This window comes from Phyllostomus hastatus, unplaced genomic scaffold (genome assembly GCF_019186645.2).
Source record: "Phyllostomus hastatus isolate PE091 unplaced genomic scaffold, TTU_PhHast_1.1 phas_contig_90, whole genome shotgun sequence".
Classification (NCBI taxonomy): domain Eukaryota; kingdom Metazoa; phylum Chordata; class Mammalia; order Chiroptera; family Phyllostomidae; genus Phyllostomus; species Phyllostomus hastatus.
Genome location: NW_025333984.1, coordinates 9474964 through 9499882, shown reverse-complemented (window position 1 = coordinate 9499882; position 24919 = coordinate 9474964). Strand labels below are relative to the sequence as shown.

The 24919-nt window shown below is 37.4% G+C and overlaps 1 protein-coding gene across 1 annotated transcript; it reads left to right on the top strand.

Moving 5' to 3' along the window:
* The first annotated feature begins 1017 nt into the window (after positions 1–1017).
* SH2D1A (SH2 domain containing 1A) lies at positions 1018–23258 on the top strand. Its single transcript, XM_045852187.1, has 4 exons — positions 1018–1373; positions 14845–14908; positions 19990–20131; positions 21507–23258. The coding sequence occupies exons 1-4, from the start codon at positions 1237–1239 to the stop codon at positions 21545–21547; spliced, it is 384 nt and encodes a 127-aa protein (XP_045708143.1). The 5' UTR covers positions 1018–1236; the 3' UTR covers positions 21548–23258.
* Positions 23259–24919: the final 1661 nt, after the last annotated feature.

Sequence of the window (24919 nt, the reverse complement as noted above, 5' to 3'; positions counted from 1 at the left end):
AAAGTGTTTTATATAATCAAAAGGAAAAATGTAGAGGACCATTTGACTTCAAGCATTAAACAAAGTGTTATTCTAGTGAAAGAGGAAGAAGTTTTGGGGAACTATTACTTAACAGTACATTTTGAAATAGAAGGAAGGCTTTATTTCAGAGAAGAAAATGAAGGTTGAAAGGTTTTAAAAAATTAATAATATGTAATTTAACATCAACTAAAGACAAACATATTGTCTATTAACGTTAGAGGATAAAAGTTACAACACAATTATCGGCACTTGCAATGTGATTTAAAAGAGGTTATATGCCCCAAATGGTGAAATGTGAGTTCTGTATATCAAGGGGCACATAGAAGGTCACATAAAGACAAAACTCTAATTAAATGATTTATTTTCTCATCTAAGATCCATCAAATAGATAAATCTGAAACATCTTTGGACATAGACTAATTTTTGAACCTCAATGAGCACTCTGGGTTCTTGGACAAGGAGGGAGAAAAAATTGCTATTTGCTTAGGATCAAGATTGCTCAAGAAGACTGGCAAGGGGGAGGGGGAGGAGGAGGGAAAGGAGGCACTTGCCCCAAGGCCCTTGTTCACCTACTACTTCTGATTCTGTAGAGGCCTCCTAGTATGTTCAGTAGTGATTGCACACTGACACTACTGATAGATTCTATGTTTCGATCTCAAAGGTTTTGGCCCTTTCATTCTCTGTCAGTGTGTTTCTACCCCACATGAAGGCTGGGTACGACTTGCCTCTATCAGCAACCTCTTCAGGGACTAGTTAAGCTCAGTCATCCCAGGTGGCTCCTGGGAAAACTACAAGAACAGAAGCATTAGCAAGCATTCCTGTGTGTGTGTTGGTATTACAGCCCAAATCTTGCAAGGACGTTCTAATTGTAGTAGTCCCTCTCCCACATAAACCCTGTGTTGCGGGCGGGGTGGGTGGGGAGGGGATGGAACTCTGTGGCAGTAACCAAGCTGCTAAATTGCTTAGCTGGTTTTAATTGAAGTGTGAGAAGGAGGTTTTAAGGCAGGTAGACAACATCCTGTTGTTCCGGTGCTCCTTTCTCTTTTTTGCACATCTGGCTAAACCGGGAGTCAGGTTTACTGACTCCTGCCTGGTAGCAGCAGTAGCAGCAGCAGTAGCAGCTGCAGCAGCAGCGGCGGCGGCGGCGGCGGCGGCGGCGGCGGCCACATCTTTCTCCTGGTCCACACCTTGGCCTGTCCAAGAGTCCATCAGGCCATGGACGCAATGCCTGTGTATCATGGCAAAATCAGCCGGGAGACAGGGGAGAAGCTACTGCTTGCCACTGGTCTGGACGGCAGCTATTTGCTGAGGGACAGTGAGAGTGTCCCAGGCGTGTACTGCCTGTGTGTACTGTGAGTACATTGTTGCAGCTGGGCTGGGGGCTTGCAGAGGGTGGGCACAGGCAGTGGGCATGGGTGGTGGGGGCAGGCAATGCACAGGTGGCAGGAGCTTGTCCCAGCCTCCACTGCCCACCTGATGGTCTGATCTCATGGGCTACCTCAGATGCAGCCCAGGTCCATGGTGGACCACGATTTGGCTTATGCCCCTCTCTGGGGATTTTGCTTCCTGAGCCTCCCGATCACCAGAAAGGCCTCCCCAGGACCTTTTGGAGCACATGTACAGAAAACCTTTTTGAGTGGGGAAACGCAGCCTGGAATTTACCTTTGGTCAGAGCAAGACCCAGGATCCAGACTTCAATTTTGACCTCTGGTAGAGGCCAGTGAGTTGGAGCCCTGGGATGGTGGGCTGGCCAGATTTGGGGCCAGAAGCTCCTGAGAAGCAGAACGGCTTCTTTCCAACTCTCTTTGAATGAATTTGGAGGTGTCATCCCAAAGGAAGACCATCAAATTCAGGGAGAGAAAGCAGGCTCAGAAACTAAATTTATTACTTGAAGAATGCAATACCAGTTAGGTAGGTCCCTGAGAGGGGGGATGTTTGTGAGTAAAACTGCCTCTCTGAACCTGCTTAGTTAGCTTCCTTTAGAAGAGATGTGTGGGGGGCAGGATTCCTTCTTGATAAAAGCGAGGACAGACAATAGTTGTGAAGGACACGGAGGGAAAACACCCTTGTTATGAATCAGCTGTGCCCTTAGGCATGTCTTTGTCTAACACCCCATTTTGATTCAGACACAACTTCATCTTTGCTTCAGGGCTCCAGAGTCATGCAGATCTGAGACCTAATCCTGTGATAGTCCAGTGCTAGGTTTGTGACTTCAGCAAGTTAACCTCTCAGTCCCTCAGTTTTCTTATCCACAAAATAGGTATGTCATACTACCTATGTCATAGAATTGTGAGGATTAAATGACATAATGCAGGTTAAAAATTTAGCACTGCACCTGAGACATAGTAAATATTCTGTGAAGGTAACCTATTATTATTATTTTATTATTTTTGCAGTCAATTTCTCTCAGTACTCATGGGACATGTCTAAGGAAGTATGTAGCTGAATTACTTTTTGTTAGCAGGATAAAAACACCCATGAAAACACCAGCTCGGCACAGTAGGTTCTAGACAGAAACAAAATGAAGGAAAATGCTTGGTAGTATTTTCAGTACCTAATGATACACTGCAAGGTTTTAAAGTACCTATGGGCCAGTGAAAAAAGATTATACTGATGCTGGTAACAGAGGATTTTCATTGTTTGTTTATTTATTATTTTTTAAATGGCCAAGCCATGTTTGTGGCAACTCTCAGGCCATGCTACATGCATTTATTGTAAAGGCTTCAAGTGAAATACACGGAAGCTATTCAAGCTTTTGGGCTCAGATCTTTATGTTTTGCTTATATTATTGTTTTCCCAAGTGGAAAATGGGGAAGGTCAATGAAAACCAAGTAGTATTCTTATGTGGTGTTCTTATCAAAAGAAGATTGAAGAGGGAGTGGACCAACAAAAGGGCTTCTTTAGTGAAGCTGACATAATGGGTCTCTTAACCGAGAGGGTAAAAAAAAAAAAAAACTTTGGGCAGGCAAAGGGAGAGCAGGGGACAGTGTACGCTGCAAGATTTGCTTAAAGCTTCAACCACACTGGCCTCTTCTGTTGTTTCTCAAGTTTGTCAATCATGCTCCCCACTTGGGGTCTTTGCACTTTTTGCTCCTTCTGCCTCTCCTACCTGATCTAATATAAGTGCCCTCTCCTGTCCCAGTTACACTGTATCTCTTCACCTTTCTTCAAGGGGCTTTAAACTATCTGACATTTACTTGTTTACTTATTTATTGCTGGGCTCTCCTGGTAAAATGTAAACTCCATGAGGGTAGCGACATTGTCTCCTGCACCAGGAACACAGCCTGGAATGTAAAAGGCATTATGAGGCACTCAATATATATATTTGCATTAATGAATGAACTGTCAAAGCAAATACTGTTCTTTACTGCAAACAGCTATGGACTGATATGAGGAGGCCCGCGTGTGGAACACTGGGGAAGTCACTTAATTGTTCTGGGTCTTGCTTTCAATATCTGTAAAACAAAAACAGTAATGTTTTCCCAGCCTTCTGCATAAAATTGCTGTTTGTAAAATATGCAAGGACAAATTTACCCCTTTTGCCCATGTAGGCCAGGATCACTTAAGTAATTAATTTAGGCAAGTGGGAAATTCTTAAATATTTCAGTTTTCACCCAAAGTGAATCTTGCATAAGTGCAGTTTTTATGACTCTTAGTTTTCCATGCAAACCTCCTTATGAAGTAGCAGAAAAGAGTAGGCAAATTGGGAGTTCCCCTCACATCTTTTGATGGGCAGACTGGGGCCTCCAAGTCTTAGAGGGCAGCTGCCAGGCTGAGCTGCTGAGGGAAGGCACAAGGATACATTATCTTTTATGACACTTTCTGAAATTTTTTGAGCCAAGGGTCCCTTTTGATCAATATAAAACTTTCATTTCCCCATTTTGGCACTATGCTGTAGTAACAAAATGACATTTCATTTTGAGATAAACCATGGACTCATCTTAAACTAAAACATGTGTGCTTATGATGTGCAAAAGAAATAACAATGTAAATGGTGTCATATGCACATGAACATATGAAGGAACATATGCATATCCCACATATGAAGGAGGGATAGCTAACAAATGTTCAGTGATTGTGCAGTTTGCTCAGAATAGTTTCTCATTCTATCTTTTGTTTACTTCCATTGTCCAAGAAGGTTCGGTTGAGAATTAGTTACTGTATTTTTCCTTTTAACTGAATTTATTGGGGTGACACTGGTTATATAGGTTTTGGGTGTGCAATTCTACATCATCTGTATATTATAATGTGTGCTCACCACCCCAAGTCAAGTCTCCGTCCATCACCAGTTATGCCCCCTGTACCCTCGCCAACTTCCTAGTCTATATTTTTTGTAGGAATAGCACCTTGTGTGTGCTTTTGAACTGTAAACTATGCTTTAAAACTCTTTTCCCCAGTTCCAAAGCCCTAGTCATGGCCATCAGATATGTTCTTTTGCCCTGTTCAGTTTTGGAATCTCATAAAGTACTAAAGAAGTTGTCTATTTATAAGATTGCTCACCCATATTTAAAGTGAAAAGTTGTTCTTCTAACTATTTTCAATAAATAAATTCTAGATTTTTGTATAGTAAGTTCATTAAAAATCCTTCTTAATATCTAATCATATTATAGAAAATTTGAAACATGTAGATAATGGAAATGAGGGGAAAACCATCTGTAGTTTTATAACCTACAGACAATTATTATTGGAAATGAAGTGTCTTTTCATCTATATCTTAATTTAAAGTTGTTTTGTAAACACATATGTGCTCTTACAATATTGTATTCTGATGAGTTTTCCACTTTGCATGAAAAAACTCCATTTGTATATAATGTTATTATGAATAATTTTTGAACATTATTTTTAATGGTTGCATGATAGTCCAGCCAGTGCATGTAACTATATTTTCCTTAACCAGTCATCTATTTTAGACATTCAAGTAATTCCATTTTTTCAATTATAAATTCCATTATGATTCATATTTCAGTCCATAAAGTTTTCCTTGCATTTGTGATTACTTCTTTATAATATGTTTTAAAGATGTACAATTTCTAAGTCAGAAAACATGAATAGCTTAGGATTCTTGATGTATACATGATCACCAAATATTTTTTCCTAAATGATTCTTCCAATTCATATATATGCTCACCGGTAATGCTCAAGAGTATCCATTTCATTGCACTGTTCCTGCCTTTGGGAATTCCTTAAAAATTTTTTTCCTTGAAATTTGGTATCTCACTATTCCATATTTCTTTGATTAGTGATACAGTGTCTTTTATATGCTTGGTAAGCTGTTGTGGTTTTTTGTTCATGAATTGGCCCTTTGTATACTTTGCCCATTGAGCCATTTGGATACTAGTATTTTTCTTAACACATTATGGGTTTTTATACACTAATCCTTGGTCTGTTGAAAGTATCTTTTCTTAGTTTGTTTTTTTTTCCATTAGGTTTCTTTGACAGACAAAAAATATTAACATTTGTAGTGGTCAAATCCATCACTCATTTTCTTTGTGTTTGATTTCTTTGTTTGATTCCCAGCCTAGAAAGCTTTTTGTCCTCTAAAGATGTCATAAAACTTTACTTCAGTTTTTATTTTAAATTTATGGTTTGATTAGTTTATATTTAACTCTTTAATTTCATTTAGAATTTTATTTTAATGTGGAGAGAAGATCTAATTTGATTTTGTTTTGAAATAGCTAATGATTGTCCCAATACAATTTTTAAATAGACCTTTAATTCCACATTGATTTATTTGCCTCCTTTACCATATATTACATTTTTACATGTAACAGTTATTGTTTTGCAGCAATCTGTAGCTCAATTGATCTATTCTTGTATTACCAGCATTATAGTATTGAGGGGAAAGAAAAATATTTTTTTTCTACCATTGTAAATTCTTCTGTTTGGACTAATAATCAAATCAACATGAGACTGATTAACAGGATAAAATGGCCACATTTATGATGCATATGTACATACAGGGATTCCATAAGAACAGGAGGCCCAAGGGCACATTGGGCCGTTGAGGATTATATCCCTCAGTAGAGCGAGGCTGGAGTCTGGGATTTCAAGGGGAAAGCAGGCAATTCACAGGTAGAGGAGAAAGAGCAAACCTGTGGTGAACAGTTTCTTGCTGAGCCACCCAGAACAATGGGACCCCGAGGGGAATCTCACAGACAGACGTTGCTTGGATCCTCCTGCCTAACACACTTAGTTCATATGTGCTAAGGTGAACATGACAAGGTTCCCTTCCCGAAGCAGGTTTATCTATCTGCATTCCTGTAGGCACGTAAGGGAGAAGTTAAAGAAAACTTCTTGAATATTTTGGGTTTTATTTTTAGATGTAAATAATCTGTATGTCAGGATGGCACTTTTTGGGGAAACTTGTTTTGGGCCCCTACCATATCATAATATTTTAATGCATTTAAAAAATATTTGCTATTCTTATCTGTTGGTTCTTTAAGATGAAATCTAAAATAGTTTTGCTAAATTAAAAGATTTCCATTGGGATTACATTAAACTCAATAAATTAAGGAGGAATTGTCATCTTTAAAGAATTTAGTCTTCCCATTCCCAAACCTGACATATCTCCCGATTTATTATTTTTTTTATTTACATCCATTAACAAAGTTTTGTAGTTTTCTTCCCATAGGTCTTGCACATGTTTGTTAAGTTTATTTCTAGTTATCATGTGTATGAATGTGTTGATATTTCTGTTTCTATCGTAAGTGGAATCTTTTCCCGCTATATTTTCTGTTGCATGGGAAAACTATTGACTCTATGTGTTTTTCGTGTATTCCTCTAGTATACAAAATACTCTTATTAATGCACACAGTTGTTATTTTATTTTATTGTTTTGGTTTTTAAGATATAACAAGTTTCTTTTCACTAGGTGCGTATGAGCTCTCACATTTCTTTCCTTCTCCCCCGCAATGTAGATAGCCATTGGGAAAGTCCTAAATGCCCACTGGGATAGTTTGATGGCAAAAAGAGAAAAACTAGTTTAAAGTATTTAAAATATTTAGTTTGAAGAAATGGTATATTTCTGTAATTAGCATCCTTCTGTACATATCTGACTTTGTTTGCTACTTATCTGATGAGCGATTTGAAAGAAGAAATTCTGTTAGTCTTTAGCATCAAGGACACATAATGAAGTCATTTGACATATATATTCTTAGATAAAAAGATAATTATCTTTTTGTCCTTGAAGATGTAAAGGATGACTAGGAATAAAGGGAATAAAGTGCCTATCAAACAATTTAACTACAGAAATGGGGGAGGGAGAGGTGACAAAATAAAATTTCAACTTATCAGTTATAACAAACAGAGAGGAACAGTGTGGCAAAAAAAACTTGAAAGAATGAGAAATTATAATTTAAAGTTTTTGAATACAATTGTATATGTGATTTGGTGTCAATATGACAATTATTTTGGATTATCTGAGTACAATGATTAATGGCAGAGCAAGCCTTCAGACTCGCTTAGGATGAAATTTGCAACATATAGACCACTAAATGGACAATTCACAGGCCCGTAAATGAAGTGCTGAGTCTGACTGACATTGTAAAATTGATGTTGCAGTACATTTAGCTTAAGGAAGGTGGACGTCTGGGTTGACCTCTTTGAGATCTCCCCTCTTGGCCTCTTCCCTTCAGTCCCCTTCTTCTCCCTTCACCTCAGTGTACACCTCCAGCCTAAAGGCCGAGCAGACTTCCTCCATTTCTGGAACTGTGTTTTGGATTCACCTTAAGACCAGTTTGTTCATTCATCCTCCCTGCCATAAGATAGAGTCCAGATCTGCCAGCCATATTCTTTGGGTATGCATCCAACTGTGGCCTTTAAGTAGCTGTTTTACCTTAGGCAAGTTACTTAAACTTACTGTGTCTCAGGATTCTTATCTGTGAAAAGGGGGGTGGTACTTACCTCATAGGGTTGTTTATGAGGGTTATTGCATAAGTTAATATTTGTAAAGTTAACATGTAGCAGATATTTCTCACTATAAATAATTGTAATACAAAGTTATACCACCACAGCAGCACATAAATAAAATGTTATGTGGCAGTTCAGGAGAAGAAGAGATTATATTTATTGTCATGATTTGTCAAAACTGGTATTATGTAGTTTTCCCATTAGACTTGAAGCTGAATACCTTTTGGCAGTTCTGAAAATTCAAATTCACTCTTAAAGAATGGAGATTAGGCCATAGGAAATCAAGAAACTTCTCGAATCAGATATGGTATCAATAATGATGGCTTTGCATCAGAGACCGTTTCTCTGGATATACAAGTTCTAAAATATTTGTTAAAAATTCATCACATTATAATTGTGCCTTAAACTTTGCACATAGCATTAGTTTACGTAGACAAAGACAGCATGGACATGAGCTTGCTGTTTACAGTGTCATGAAGAAGTCAGACATAGCTAACCTTTTTCTTTTCAGTAGTGCTTGAAGTGGTATAAAGAAGGAATTGATGTGGTTTTTTTCTGTTCTACATCAAAATCTGTCCCCAACACTGACCCTTTGAGAAAATAAGAAATAAGTTACATTGCTTTCTTCTAGTCCATTTTTAACCAGGACACATTTTTAAGAGTTGGGGACCACTTTTGAGGAGAAAAAAGGCAAATTTTAATGTCAGCAGGGACTGAATCAACATATGCTTTGTAATCATTAAAGTGTAAAATATAACTTAAAAAATTAATGGCAACAACAAAAAACTCTACTGTTTTCCACCAATTATTCATTTCCAAGATGTTTTTCATGATAAAGTTTAAATTCCAGCCTTATTAACAAGTCTGATAAAGGGTTTGATAGGTGAAGAAAGTTATGATTACACTACATTCTTGGTTTGTTTGTATTAATGGAAGGAGTCATGGGAAAGATAATCCTGAAAAAATTACAATATTTTTAAAAAATGAATAATATTTTTTCTGATTTCTGACTTGCATAGGCTAGATTTTTAAAGCTCCAAGTGGTAAGTTTGCTTTTCTTTAAAAAAAATGTTATTAGTCACTTATGTAACTTATAGGGAAAATTAATGCACAGGGACACATTTATATTAGTTTCAATTTACTGCTAGTTTATATGCATACAGGAGCAGACAGTTTTGAACAGTTGTAATCACAGTGTCATCTCCTGGTGTCCACTTTTTTCACATATTATCATTTTATATCAACATAGGCCATGTGCTTAAAATTGTTTCAAAAATACAGGGCTGTAATTCCTTTGAATTTTACTATAATTTTGAACCATTCTTTCTACTACCATTTCCTATTCTGAGTAACATTTCTTATTTAGGAATACTTAGGTGAATTGCATTTGTTTCACTATTAAAATAGAACTACCATGAAAATCTTTGTCAAATTGCTTTTGTCTTTTGATTCCTTGGCGTGTATGAAGATACACAAGGCTATTAGGTCAAATATATGCATATTTGTATAGCTCTTGTTACTAATTTGCTAATTTATTTGCTAGAACAGTGATTTTTCACTGGACAGGGAGAGAGTATGCATAGTTTGAGAAAAACCACATTCAATACTTTAGTTGAACTTTGTATTATAAACTTATTGTTTCATAATAAAAGCTACAGGAAATAAAACAATGAAATCTTGTTGGGGCAGCAGGAGTAAATGCTTCAGAAATGCTGCTTTATGAACTGAAACAATTGAAAAAGCTTCAGCTTATATTTAAATAAAGTTGCATTCTTAAATCCTAGACTGATGACTTTGGGGGAGATGACACAGAAGTGTCCTGGGTGAATGACAAGAGCCAGGCTGACTTTGGAGAAATTTCTATGAATATTCCCAATGAGGTGTGGGTATTCTCTTTGCATTTTAGTCACTTTAATATTCTTAGAGGTCCACTGGAAATCTTGTTTGTTTTTTTAATTGTTGTTAAGTTACAGTTGTCCCCATTTTCCTACCCACCATTGCTCTCCTTGCCCTGTCCAACCCCTGCTCCCAAAGACAATCCCCACCCCATTGTTCATTACCATGGGTCCTTTGTACATGTTCCTTGACTTGACCTTCCCCCCCCCGCCATTATCGCCCTCTTTCCTCCCCTCTTGTCACTGTCAGTTTGTTCTTTATTTCCATGGCTCTGGTTCTATTTTGCTTGCTTGTTTGTTTTGTTGATTAGGTTACACTTATAGATGAGATCATATGGTATTTGTCTTTCACCACCTGGCTTATTTCACTTAGCATAATGCTCTCCAGTTGCATCCATCCTGTCTCGAAGGGTAGGAGTTTCTTCTTTCTTTCTGCTGCATAGTATTCTATTGTGTAAATGTACCACTGTTTTTTGATCCACTCATGTACTCATGGGCACTGAGGTTGCTTCCAGCACTTGGCTATTGTAAATTGTGCTGCTATGAACATTGGGGTGCATAGGTTCTTTTGAATTGGTGTTTCAGGATTCTTAGGGTATAATCCTAGCAGTGGAATTGCTCAATCAAAAGGCAGTTCCATTTTTGGTTTTCTGAGGAGATTCCATAGTGTTTTCCACAGTTGCTGCACCAATCTGCATTCCCCAATACAATGTACTAGGGCTCCCTTTTCTCCACACTGGAAATCTTGTTAAAATGCAGATTCTAATCCAGCAGTTCTGGGGGAGGGCCTGGGTTCCGAATTTTCAACAAGCACCTAAATGATACCAATGGTGTTACCCTGGGAACGTAATTGAAGTCTCACTGTTTTAGGTCTCTTCCGTCCATGCCATATGATAGCTGGAGTTGATTATAGGAGATCCCTCCTTGTTCAGTTACTTCAGCAAGTTGAAAGTGGAAGAGATGAACTGCTGGCTTATCTAAAGGGTGAAAGAATTTTGCTCATTCAGAAATTTGAGGCGTTGGGGAGTAGGAAATTGTTAATATTAGATGGGTTAATCACAAGAAATTTTATGTGTCACCCACACCAGGTTGTTCAGAGACTGAAGGAGGTAAGGACTTTTGAAGTGGTACTCAAGTTCCTGCTGCTTAACTGAAAGTGAGATAAGATCAGATTCGTTAGGAAACAATTTTCAAAACAGACTCATTTATTTTGACTAAATGAGGCTGAATGATAGTAGGGAGTTAGGTTCATTGTATTTTGAAGCAACCCACTGTTTTAGAAAGTGGAAAACCAGTTACTTAGAATTTTGCTTTCATTTTTGCTGAGATTTTAAATGATACCTTTCCTCATCACCTTTAATGGTACTGAATTATTGCCATTAATCACTTCCCAGAGGGAAAATAGAACTAAGGACCTATTTCTCTGCTTATATCTCCATTTTGCGGTGTAACTTCAAGGAAATCATTTCAAGCCTTACATTTGAGTTCCCATGGTGTAAAATGGAAATCAAAGCTCTTGCCTTGTTCCCTGTAGAGTGCTTACTGAAATCAGTGGGCTTTGAGGTAGATTTCAATTACTTAGAAAAACAAAGGACTTTAACAATGTAATATTTTATATTTATTTAGCATATTCTACAGAGGCATATGTTAACGTATTTTATATATGATCTAAATGTTCTGACAAACCTCTGTAACAAAAATGGAATATTTCTTATAATCACAGCAGCAATTCAATTGATCTTTTTGGGGAGGAGGAGGGTTTACAAATAGTATGAACCTGATTAGAGTGGGATTCTTTTGTCTTGTAGGTAATCGGTACTGATGGATATTGATTAAATATATAGTAATTTAATCCACATATTTAAAGACTTAGTTTTAAAGGTGGTTAATGGTAAATGAGGTCAGTTACTTAACGATGACCTTCTGTTTAGAATGCTTTAGAATCATCTGTTCTTTTAGGTTTAGACACATTTATTTTTATCTCAATTCAGCATGTATTCTAACCAAAGATCTGTATTGGCCCAAATTTGTGCCTAAGCATAATGATCACAAAATGTCTTAAAACTCTGTTGATCCTGAATCGGATTCATAATTTGAAATAATTCAGCATAAAGTTTACTTTACTTGTATATGAAGTAAAATCTATTAGGCAAATTAAGTCCATGTATCAAGAGCTGGGACTATACTATGAGTTAAACAGACCTGATTGAAATCCTTCTTTGCTGCTTGATCTCTACTGTGGCTTTGGTTACTTAACTTCTCAAGGTCTAGTTCCCTCATCTGTGAAATGAATTTCACAATATAAAGCTCATAAGACTGTTGTGGGGTCCAAAAGAGATAATACATGTACTATGAATTAAATCACGTTCCCGTCAAATTCATATGTTGAAGCCGTAACTCCAGATGTGACTGTGTTTGGAGATAGGGACTTTAGTAAGCAATTAATATTAAATGAGGTCATATGGGTGGGGCCCTAATCCAAGAAGATGGGTGGTCTTGTAATAAGAAGTGGAAGACAGATCTCTCTGCACGCACATACATGAAGAAGAGGTCATGTGAGCACAGAGCAGGAAGATGACTGCCTACAAGCCAGAAGAGGCCTTAGAATAAAACCTATATTGCTGGCACCTTGATCTTGCACTTCCAGCCTCCAGAACTTTGAGAAAATAAATTTCTTTTGTTTAAGTCATTTTGCTATGGCAGCCTGAGCAGACTAATACAGATTTTGGAATCAAGAAATACGGTGCTGCTGTAACAACCCCCTAAAAATGTGGAAGTGGTTTTGGAACTGGGCAATTGGTAGAGGCTAGAGGAGTTTGGAAGTGCACACTAAGAAAAGCCTACATTGCTGTGAACAGAATGTTGGTGGAACTGTAAATGTTAAAGTTCCTTCTGATGAGGTCTCAGGTAGAAATAAGGAACATGTTATTGAAAACTGGAGGAAAGGACATCCTTGTTATAAATGGCAAAGAACTTAACCGAGTTGTGTTCTCATGTTTTGTGGGAGGTAGAACTTGTAAACTGGATATTTAGCAGGAGAAATTTCTAAGTGAAGTGTTGAAGGGGTGGGTGCCTTGGTTCCTCCTCATTGCTTATAGTAAAATGCGAAGGCAGACAGATGAATTCAAGAAAGAATTGATAAACAAAAAGAAACCAGAAGTTAAAGATTTGGAAAATTCTCAGCATATCCTTATGGCAAAAAATAAAGAAGCTTCTTCTGGAGAGAACACCAAGGGTGCGGCCAGATAATCACTCTTTAAGGAGATTACCCATGACGTTAACTACCATCTCAGCCGAAGCTGGGAAGGGACTTTGGGGCAATGCCTCAGAGACACTGTCAGTTTGGACCACAAGGAGTAGGGCAGGACAATAGGGCAATTTGACTGCAGACCTGCTTTATATTTCAAGAAAAGGGAAGAATGGCCCTGACTGCAATTCAGAGATCATCAGGGATACCACTCCTGCCACAGGCCCAGGGGGGTGAGTCTGTTCCAAGATAGGTTTTAAAGGTGGGATCAGAACCTAACTGAGCTGAGTGGGCAGGGCCAACCCCCGGAGCTGTGGGGGTGACAGTGCCATCCTGAGTGCCTGGAGGGCAGAGTATGAACCCAAGATTATTCTCAAGCATTAAGATCTCAAGCAATTGGCCTTATGAGATTTTGGACTTGCTTGGGACCTGTGACGTTTTTTCCTTCCTATTTCTCTGTATTAGAATAGGGATGTCTATCTTATGCTTCTTCCATCGTTACATTTTGAAAGCACAAAACTTGTCTGGTTCCACAGGTTCACATCTGGAGAGGAATTTTGCCTCAGGATGACTCATACTCTGAGTCTCACCCAAATCTGATTAGATGGTATTTAGATAAAACTTTGGACTTTAAAGTTGATGCTGGAATGAGTTAAGACTTTGCAGGCTGTTGGGACACAAGGAATGTATTTTGCATATGAGAAGAACATGAATTTGGGGGCACCAGTGGTGGAATGCTGTGAACTGAATCATGTCCCCCACAAATTCATATGTTGAAGCCTGACCCCCCATGTGGATGTATTTGGAGATGAGTCTTTAGAATGTATTTAAGGTTAAATGAGGTCATAATGGTGGGGCCTTAATCCAATAAGATCGTTGGCCTTATAAGAAGAAAAAGAGACAGAGATCATTCTCTCCATACTCAAACACAAAGAGGTCTCGTGAGCACAGAGCAAGAAGGTGGCTGAGTACAAACCAAGAGAAGCCTCAGAATGAAAGCTATGTTGCTAGCACCTCGATCTTGGACTTCAGCCTTCAAAACTGTGAGAAAATCAATTTATTTTGTTTAAGCCACCCAGTCTATGGTATTTTGCTATGGCGGCATAAGCAAACCAATACAGCATATGAAACTCTTGGTATGTAGTAGAAATCAAATATATAGACATACAATATGCATACACACTGAGGAGGGACAATATTTATCCCATTTGAAAGGACAAGCTGCTTTCAAGTTCTTTAGCAGGACTCCTTTTTAATTCAAATTGCTGTTATTACTAGTTTATAATATACTATAAAGTAACAGTAATAACAATATAGGAATATAGTATTACATTTATAATTAATATCATTATTACTATATTTTAAGTGGGCCTCACAGTACCTTATCCCAGAGAAATGTTTTCACTTTAAGGTTCTATATGTACTTAAAAATAATCAGACTACTCTTAATTAAATCTATTTAATAATTCATGATTTTTACTAGTCACAACAGGTCTCTAGTTTCTTCCTGTTCAATTAGACATATCTTTAGAAGTCTGAGCTCCCACATTTTTTAAAAAAAGAAAACATAAAGAAGGCTTACTGGAAACTGTGATTAGCTGGATATAATACACAAACCAGTTAGATTCCCCCGGTTTTTCTTCCTATGAATTCATGGTGCCATATATGTGTGTCCCAGTATATGTAACATTTATATGTGATAGTTAAGCTCAAACCAAGAGCATCTGTTTGTTCTTTTGGAATTTTTCAGTAATGGAGTTTATTCTTTCACAGGTATCAAGGTTACATTTATACATACCGAGTGTCCCAGACAGAAACAGGTTCTTGGAGTGCTGAGGTATAGCTTTTTTATTTATTTTTACTTCTGTGGGTATCCAGGAGGTCTTTGAAATTTAGGCTGGTTTTATAAAAGAGCTGTCAAATTCTATATTCCCTAAGTATTCTTCAGATTCATATCACTAAAGCTCCAATCCAAAATTGTTCATGGATCATTAAGAAGCTTTTAAAGCCCTGGATGGTGTGGCTCAGTAGATTGAGTGCTAGCCTATGAACTGAGAGGTCTCTGGTTCGATTCCCAGTCAGGTCATGTGTCTGGGTTGTAGGCCAGGTCCCCAGTGGGGGTCTGCAAGAGGCAACAAATAGATGCACCAGTATTTTTCACACATCAATGTTTCTCTCACTTTCTCCCTCTCTTCCTCTCTCTCTAAAAATAAATAAATAAAAATTTAAAAAGAAGGGATTAGAGAATTTTGGTGCCATTTCTGTTCAACCACCATTCTATGGAGTGGTGTCACCTTGGGGAAAATATTTTTTTTTTTAAGATTTATTTTATTTTATTTTATTTTATTTTTAGAGAGGGAAGGGAGAGAGAAAGAGAAAGAGAGAGAAACATCAATGTGTGGTTGCTGGGGGCCGTGGCCTGCAACCCAGGCATGTGCCCTGACTGGGAATCAAACCTGTGATGCTTTGGTTTGCAGCCCGTGCTCAATCCACTGAGCTACACTAGCCAGGGCGGGAAAAGATTTTTTAAAAAGTTGAAAGACTGTGTCCAACTTTTAGAAAGCATATGAAAAATATGTAAAATTTTAGAAAGCATATAAAATGTGAAAATAATTAAATCAGCTATTATTTAGTGAATGGTACTAATATGAGTGTTGGTGCTATTGGGGATTATTTTCTAAAAGCTTATAATACCCTTGAGGAGATAGGACATGAATTAAATAGCCGTGTGAGGGCCTGAACTTTGCTGTCAGGTGGATCTAGGCTCCAGATCAGGTCCACTGTCCTCCCTGATAGGTCTGTGACCTTGGGCAGGTTACCTAACTTTTCTTTGAACCAGTTTCTTCATTTGTAGAATGAGCCTAAAACTAGTTCCGTATTTATAAAGCTCATTTTGAAGATTAAGTGAGATAATGCATATAAAGAAAGCTCTGAGGAACAGGACCTAGAACATAGTAAGCCCTCAAAAATGTGAACTTGCCCACATTGACAGTGATGAATATACACATCAATATCATTGTGTATAATCAAGTGCTACCTTATTTACTGTAGGAGTTCAAAGAAAGGATGGTTTTTCAAGTATTAGGGTAAGCAGGGCTGCTCTGTGTGTGGAAGCAGGACTCCTAGATGAGCCAAGTGGGAGGAATGTGGAGAGGTGGACTAGAGATAGAGGGAACATTGCAGTGGTTTTTAAGCTATGCTCTGCAAAATTGTAATATTCTTCTACCTGGGTATATTGGGTTTGCCTGGAGGTTTGCAGAGGAAGAGAAGGACCTACACAGATATGCTTTTGGGTCTTTAGTTTGTCTTTAATCTGAGCAGTTCTCTTTTATTTTGCTTATCAACTAGAGCTCTGAGTAAGATTTCATTAAAAAAATGGGTTCTGATGGCTTTGAAAACAGTTGAAAGTCACTGTACCACTGCAAGAAGTGCCTGTGGAATGAATATATTTCCATGTGTGAGTGTAGTACATCGTATATTACCAACATAGAGGTCTCTACAACGGAAACTTTTGACCTCAAATGCCTTCTCTGATATCTGACTCTTTAAAACAGCCTATTTTTATAATGAGAGTGCTTTGTTATGAGTTGTTTGAAAACAGAAATGCTACTATCAACCTCTATTAATAACTCAATAACTATGTATTTAAGGAACTCTAAATCCTAGATTTAAAACAAATTGAAATAGCTCTAACTTTTACCAATTTATCAGTACACCAGAAAGCACAAATTGTAGATTACAAATGTTTTGACCTGCTGAGATGAATTGGGGCAAGTTTCCGAACACACTGTTGCTTTATATCGGGATAATTAATATTGCAGTACTAATTAGAGGAAAAGTAGTGCCATTTCTAAATAAAACTATTTATACTTGTTTATTTAAAAAATTCTCTGCATTACTACAGATTAACTAAGAAATTCAATTTCACTTAGTATGAAGAAGAGTTGTATATGATATCTACACATATATTTGTATATAATTTAACCCAAAATAGCTCTTCTCACTAGAAAAGTAGCCTTCAGTTGCTGACCAATATTCTTTATGGAAAGGATCTTAAATGATTAGGGATTAGCTAATTTTGCCTTCAGGCTTGTTTTCTTTCATTAAAGTATAGCATCATATGCCAATTGTTACATGCTTGTGATCATGTTAAGGAAGAGAGGACTTATTGAACATTAATACTGTCTCATGCAATTGTCTGTTTTGACCCTGTTTATATAATAATGTAATTCTCTGCACCAAGAGAGCAGAAGATTGGCATGTTTTCTCCAAAGGGAAAACAGCTTTAAAAAGAACTCTTTAAATTTATTTTTGCAATGCACATTGCGTTTCTTCTGTCTGTTAAATTTGCTTTCTCAGTTGTGTTTTTTGCTAAGGTGGATATTAAACTAGTGAGTATTCCCAGAGCTCATATCACCTGCCTGGAAGAAACTTCTCTAGAGCATATTGAAGACCAGCTGTGATCCAACACATGTTTCCATGGATAACTAAGAGATAGCAAATAGGCAATGTGAAAATTTATACAATAGCTGAGTTCAGCGACAGGATGGGAGTTGTCAGTGTTGCAAATCTTGTGGTAAATGTATTTTCAAAAGTGGGCAAGTGAAAGATATTTAAATTGCTTGTGGAACAATGCTGTAGTTCCATACTGCAGGAAAAATCATGGCAGTAGTGCGCTCCAGCCTCTGTGCAAAGGTTGTGCAAAAAATCTAGATAAGTGTGAGATTTGTTTCAAAGAGTGGGACAAAATTGAACCTTGGATCCACTGAATTATGAAAGACAGATATTTACTTGAATTTCTAGTTTTCGATAGACTTTTACATTTTATCATTGCCTAGTGTATTAATTTTTCTCATGTGACTCAGAGTCAAATTTTGCTCTATTGTTAATTCAGAGAATTCTACACAGTCACCTATCATTTATTATGTGCATCTCCAGCAGTACTTGTGATGACTGTACTAACCTCCCTGCCTGCTAACTTTAGTGCCTTTGGGCTTTTCTGGATGTTTGATCATGAGTACACCAGTAGATGGTAAATAATTTTACTTACAAACCTAAGCAAAGTACTATAAATGAGATCAGCCATTTGCCAATGAAGCATTCACCCCAAATTGAAATTGTTTTTGTACATCCAGTGCTGTTATTCCTCTCTGTTAGTGTGGATAATCAGGTGTTAACTGCTTGTAAGTCCCCATAAAAAAGTTGCTTTTGTTGATAAATCGTTTTACAAGCCACAAGAACAGCTAAGAAGATGTGTGGTTTGAAATCTTTCCACCCTGGGGAGTGTATAGTTCCTCTTATGACTGGTGATTCTAACTTCACTACAGTCTATTTGGTTAAGTCTTGATCTGAGGCAAGAGGCTAGGTCCTAGGATCTCAAGGCAGTTCTGTCTCTGGTCATCTGTGGGACCTTGGGCAAGCTGAATTATCTCTTTGTATTTCCATTTTTAATCTGTCAAATGGGACTAACCAAATCAGCCAATAACTGCCCACCTCTGAGGAACTAGTAGGGGCAAGAGACGGGCAAGTGCTTTAAAAATGGGGCTCTAAGGAAGCTATAAGGAGGTTATTTTGTGCCTACACCCTGCCTTTGCAATTTGCAGATTTTACCTTGCAGCTGAAGAGCTGATTGGACCCCTGTAAGAATGGCCATGTTATTTTGGATGAGGTAGAGTTCTGCGAAGGTGTTTTTACCATAGGGGTGGAGCTGAGTGCGAGAATGGTCTATACTTTATGGCTACTGACTCTCCAAGCTGTGGGAGCCTATGAGTGGACACATTAATTTAAAGCTCAAAAGAACTTTGCCAGTGCTTTCAATGAAAAGTTACTTACCCTGATGTAGGAAATGACCGAGAGTTACTACGGACAGTGTACTATCTTCAGCTTTTAGTCTGTTTGGCAGAAGTCTGCGTGCCAGCCTTCATGTTTTCTCATTAAACGCTAACAAACAGCTCCCACCTCAAAAATCTTCCAGATGGAATAGCTGAAAAACAGCTTTCTAAAAAAAACTAGTGATTGTTCCATTGCTTATAGCAATACTATTTTATTTCATGTAAAATGACACTTTTGAGCTGCTGCCTAAAGCTTGGCTCATAAGCCTTTGCAGGAAATTGTTATTGATTTCAAACTGTGTCTTTGCAAGAGAATTGATGTCAGGAAAGGAATACATTTTAATAGTCACTTGCAAATAATGATCTCTTAAAAAAAAACAAATAAATAAGGGTGACCTTATATAGTCTTTCATTTTTGTGTCATAGATGAAACTTTGTCACGGTGAGGTGTTAAATGGAGAGAGTAATTTTAGGGAGAATATGGAACTTTCCCAAGGAGGAAAAAATTTAATGTGAAGGATGAGGCTCAACATGTTGAGCGGTGAGCATATAAGGACTAACTAGCCATGCATTGTGTGTATCATAATAGTCATTTTTAATGTCCTGTGTAGCATTTTCTATTGTGTGATGATGACAGGGAGAATATGTTGTTGGTGGTGCTGTTTTTGTTGTTGTCATTGTTGTTCTTCAGGCTTTTTGTTAATGACCTATAGAATCTGTGTTTTTCCTGTGTTTAACTGCATCTTCTAAGTTGGTGAATTCATTGTGGGTAATGGCCTGTATACCCTTAGAGGTTCGGGATGTATGATGGGTAGCAGGCAGGAAGGGCAAGGCAATGACCAAGAGGTTGTACAAACTAATACCACCCTTGGGAGAACTGAAATGACAGCTCATTAGCTCCTCTTGCAGGGAAATTCAGCCAACCAAAGTAAAGTCTTCTGGGATGTTTTTTTTTCTTCTTTATGTTTTCAAATATTTGAACAAGTTACACAAATGTTACCTCTCTAAGTATCTCTCACACATTTTGCAGGGCTTTTCATATCATTATGACGTAGGTGAATAATTTGCTTGGCCTTTTATTTTCCAGACAGCACCTGGGGTTCATAAAAGATTTTTCCGGAAAATAAAAAATCTCATTTCAGCATTTCAGAAGCCAGATCAAGGTATTGTAATACCACTGCAGTATCCAGTTGAGAAGTCCTCAAGTAGAAGTACACAAGGTACTACAGGTATGATTTACGGTTAATTTTTTACAGTTTTGTTTCAGTTGCAGTTTGACATACAGCATTACATTAGTTTCAGGTATACAACATAGTGATTCAACATGAATTAACTTACAAAGTGATTACCACAATAAATTAGTACCCATGTGACATCATACTAGCTACTACAGTATTTTTTACTGTGTTCCCTATGCTGTACTTTGCATTCCCATAATTTCTTTTGCAACTGGAAGTGTGTACTCCTTAGTCCCTTTTGCTTTTTCCTCCTAGATCCCCACCCTACTATTAATTTTGACAGGATCTGGAAGGTCGGGTTATGAGTCAACCTGTTCATGAACATATTGTTACAGGAAGTACCATAAGAAAAATGCAATGAGAAAGTTCATGTAGCCAACACATCACATGAGAGGGGTGGGGATTATTCCCATGTTTTGATTTAAATATGCTGTATTATAAACTTTTAATAGAACTAATATGAAATAATATGGAATGTAAACTATAATTTAAAAATAAAAAATATATAGTAAAAAAACTCCTGCAAGAATGTAAAAAATTCTATGGGCCCATAATATTTAACCTCTCTCATTTCATCTTGTCCTCCCTATCCTCTTTTGTCAATACATAAGTACCATTTCATTTCACTAATTCAGAGCCAAATGATGTGCAAGATGGGACAGCTCAGGGAGCACCTGGGTGTCCTTTACCTTTGCTTAGTAAACTATATTTTTCCCTTCAGTGGGGGAGAAGCTAATGTTAGCCTGGCCCACGTGATCCTGATTTCTGAATTTGTGGAGCTTGAATTAATGAAACTTTATTGTAGCAAAGGAAATGAAATTAGTTGACTTTATTATTCCACAGGCATGAATTGTTACATCTCCTGAGCAAAGCTGTTTTAGTGCACAGGTCAAGCTAATGACCAAATACTAACCAATGTCTGGGGCCATTAGACACGTAATTGTTTCTTCATCTTTCGAAAGGGGTTAATCATTTGTTTGGAGGAAGGAGATATGCCTGATTGAAACAATAAATATTTGTGGTGAAAGAAAATAAGTTGTTATATCCTCCCCCCCTTTTTTTTTTGGACAGGGACCCAGGCTTAAGCACAAACTGACAATTAGACTCAAGTGGTAAATTAAATTAAGGAATAATAGAAATGGAAATAGAACTCCAACTTACAAATTGGCTAATTGTTCTTTTCTGCTCAATATTTCATTCGTTATAACTCAATTTTAAATACTAGTTCCTTGAGCTATATCATTGTGTTGTATCTGTGTGAGCTTTATGCAGTTGGAAATTTTATTATTATAAATTTGAGTTAACCAGTAATTTCAATAGCTTGTAAGTTTATCTTTTCTTGATTTTTGTTATTATTTTTCTTTAGGGAGAAGAGGAGATCCTGGTGTCTTCCTGAAAGCACCGTGAAGAAAAATAAAACCCCTTGTACTTTATTTTCAATAATTTAAATATATGCTGTTTTATATACAGTAGATAATACAGTTCAGTGAGCTACAAATGCATTTCTAGTACCATCTTAGCCCTGCAATAAAAGCATCTAACATGATGTTAAAGCAGAAATGGACTTTCTGGATAATGAGGAGCTTTGAAATGAGGATTGGGAAAAAGTCATTCCACAGCTTATTTTCAGTTATTTTTATTTGCAAATGGAAAACGATTGAAAACATGATACTTTACAAAAGATTAGTGTTAATTCTTGGCTAATATAAATAAAAACAATCCTCAGTTTTTCTCAAAAGCACCATTTCTAGTGAAATATTATTTGATACCTCCTGACTTTGAAATATCTTGTTTAATTACATGGCAGGCAGCTGGTCCGTGCCCCTCTTCTTTGTCATGTGCGGTTCTGCATTTGACATTCTGCTCTCCCCCGGCTATCGTGTTGTAGGCTCCTTTGGGATTTATGAAGCTGTCCACTGTGGGCTAAAACAAGTACTAGATAAAGAGTGAACAATTTCTGTTTAATTCTGAAAGCTACCTTTTTGCCTAGTGCTCTGATGTTGGAGAGTAAAACCCACAGATCAATCCGGAGTTTAAAAACCCCATAATTTAAGATATGTCCTAAATGTTTATTACAGTTGATGCCACAGGATTTGAAATTATATTGCGAATCTGATGAAGTGGACTTGCCTTCATTTACCTGTGTCAGCCCCCAGTTGTTGCTACTTCATGTCAAACCTCATTTTGAAGGGGAAGCTTCAGCAGCTGCGGCTCCTCAGCTGAGGCAGTCTCCCCATTAGGTAGCCCTACAGACCAGTGGAAAGCTTATGGTTGTGTTAATTGTTAACAATCCCAAGTGACTGCAACCTAAGTGAGAGCCAAGATTTTATGCAATGGTGGGGATTTGTAGTTTCTTTTCACATTTTATGTTTCTGTGACTTGTGATTTGATTATGTCAGGTTGCTTAAGGGCTCAGAGAATTCATTCACTGAACAAACGCAATAGGCACTGGGGTAGAGAAGTAAACTTTCACTTGGTCCCTGCACTCAGGCAGCTCATTATCTAGCTGGACAAGAAACAGTAAAAGACAAGAGAAAGTAAGAATAAGACAATAAGAAACTAACAATAAAAGGCGGTAAGTACATGGCAAGTGAGGTTCCTGGTGTGTAGATACATCTGTCTTTAGAGGCTTGAGTCCATGGTTCAGAGGAAAGGACTACGTGTCATTATAAACTAATAAACTGGAATTCTGAGCTGTTCATCGGTGGTGGTGAGCCTGGTTAATAATTAGTGAGCTGCCAAGGGCCAGAGTTACTCTCCATGAGCTGGCAGGGGGCTGATTTCTGAGCATTTACTGTAGATGCTACAGAAGTGCAATATGTATTGTGGACCATTTACCTGTTGTAGAAGTAAAAGCCTCACTTGTAACTTGTAAAGGAATTCAGAAAGCTGATTTTCAAAGTAAAATGCATATGTTTAGATACTTCTTAATCATTTGTAGCGTGGGTTTAAGTATTAATAGGTGTAACTATTTTTTTACTGTAATTTGTTCATTCTGGAATAATCCTAAATATATGAATTATATTTGCTTGTCTCTTAATCAGATCCTTTTTTACACTTTTTTGGAATCATTAATGGTCTTTCATGTTTTAATAAAGTATCTGAAAGCTTCATTTACCTAATTTGTCTTAAAATATCCCTTTAAAAGTATTCAGAGATAGGTGCTATTCATTTATTAAATGAAATATTGATGAAGGCCATCTTACTTATCTTATGGGACAGATCCCCTGAAAAGGATAAGTGCTTTTCTGATTTTGCTACTGTCAAACTTTCCAACTGATGTGCTCATCCACTTTCTTCTTTTACCAGCCTTTTACTCATCAAGTTGTTTTCACTTTTTCTTTCCCAGCATGAGCATCTGTGCTATTTCCTGGCACATAATAGCTTGCACCTTTTCAGAAAGGTCATATCCTTGCCATATCTAAAATATTGCCATGCTAACATATACCTTTAAGATGCTGAGTCAAGATAGACAAATGCTCATATATTTCCAAGTGTACACCTCTCTTCAGAAAAAAAAAGTGTGTCAGCAAGCCCACAAGGAACTTGACAGTTGATCAAATACTCATACATTTCCTCTGAAATTTGTTCTGAAGAGATAAGGTCGGTTGGGAGACCAGCTTAGGTAATTGTCAGTTTGGCTATTATAGTCAGGGAACCTTGGTGGTAGCAGCACATAGGTACAGTGAGTCTACAGAGAACGCCTCTGATTAAGTGTTCTGATATAAATAGAGGGCTGGATTTAAGATATGTGTTGTAAAAAGGATAGAGAATTTGAAGTGTGAGAGAAAGCTTTAAAATCTGTTAAGAATGTTTAAACATCAGCTTATGTTTTATTGGATTCACTTTGAGTTCAGACTCCAGAGTCTATTAATAATGAAACCCAGATTTGCCCTTGAGCACTTCAAGGTTACTACAAGACGCCTAATCTTTCTGTTAGTGGACAATAAATTCAACTTTGTTGCCTATGTTTGCCCTTGCAGTAAATGGGATATCATTATTTTGCAGTCTGCAGCTAGAGGTGAAGTTAAACTACCCAGTTTGGACACTTTCATAATTTGGGATCATTGGCCAAACTTGTAGTAAAAAGCTGAATGTTTATCATTAGGTCATTTGACTTTAGAAATGAACATTTTTATGAAGAAAGATATAACAAACCTGATCGACTGGAGAGAGCCCATCGACATAACAGATGAGACTTGAATTTTCTTTTCAGCTTTGTCACTGATTATTATCCATGTGACCTTAAGGCAGTCAGTCTGTTACTATTATTACATTTGCCACGTATGAACAATTAAGTCTAGTATAACTCACAGAATTATCGAGGTGCTACAATTATTTACATTTAAGGTAGTACTATCACTATAGATTTAAATAACATTGACATTCAAAGGCCTCTCAAAGTGAGGGTGAATGGGGAAGTGATATGGAGAAATCGCGTAACTCTCTAATAATTCCCTTTTACTGTTTGTACTCTGAGGTTGTGATGCATATTTTAAAAAATTAAAAACTCCAGATGATACTAATATCAACCCCCACCTGCACCCTGTGTTGCATTTTGCAGGTGGGTTGTGTTGAGACAATCAGGAGTGTGTTTCGCTCCCTGAATGTTTTCACTAGATCCGTGTATATATCAGTGCCTGAGTGGCAGCAGGGCTGTTCAGAGTGCCATAAATTCCAGGATTCCAAGCCAGTTTCAGGAACTGGCTGTTTGGACTATAATGCCCCATTATTGTTAAGTTGCATTTTGGAAGAGCTGTTGGCCAGCTTTCCCAGTGT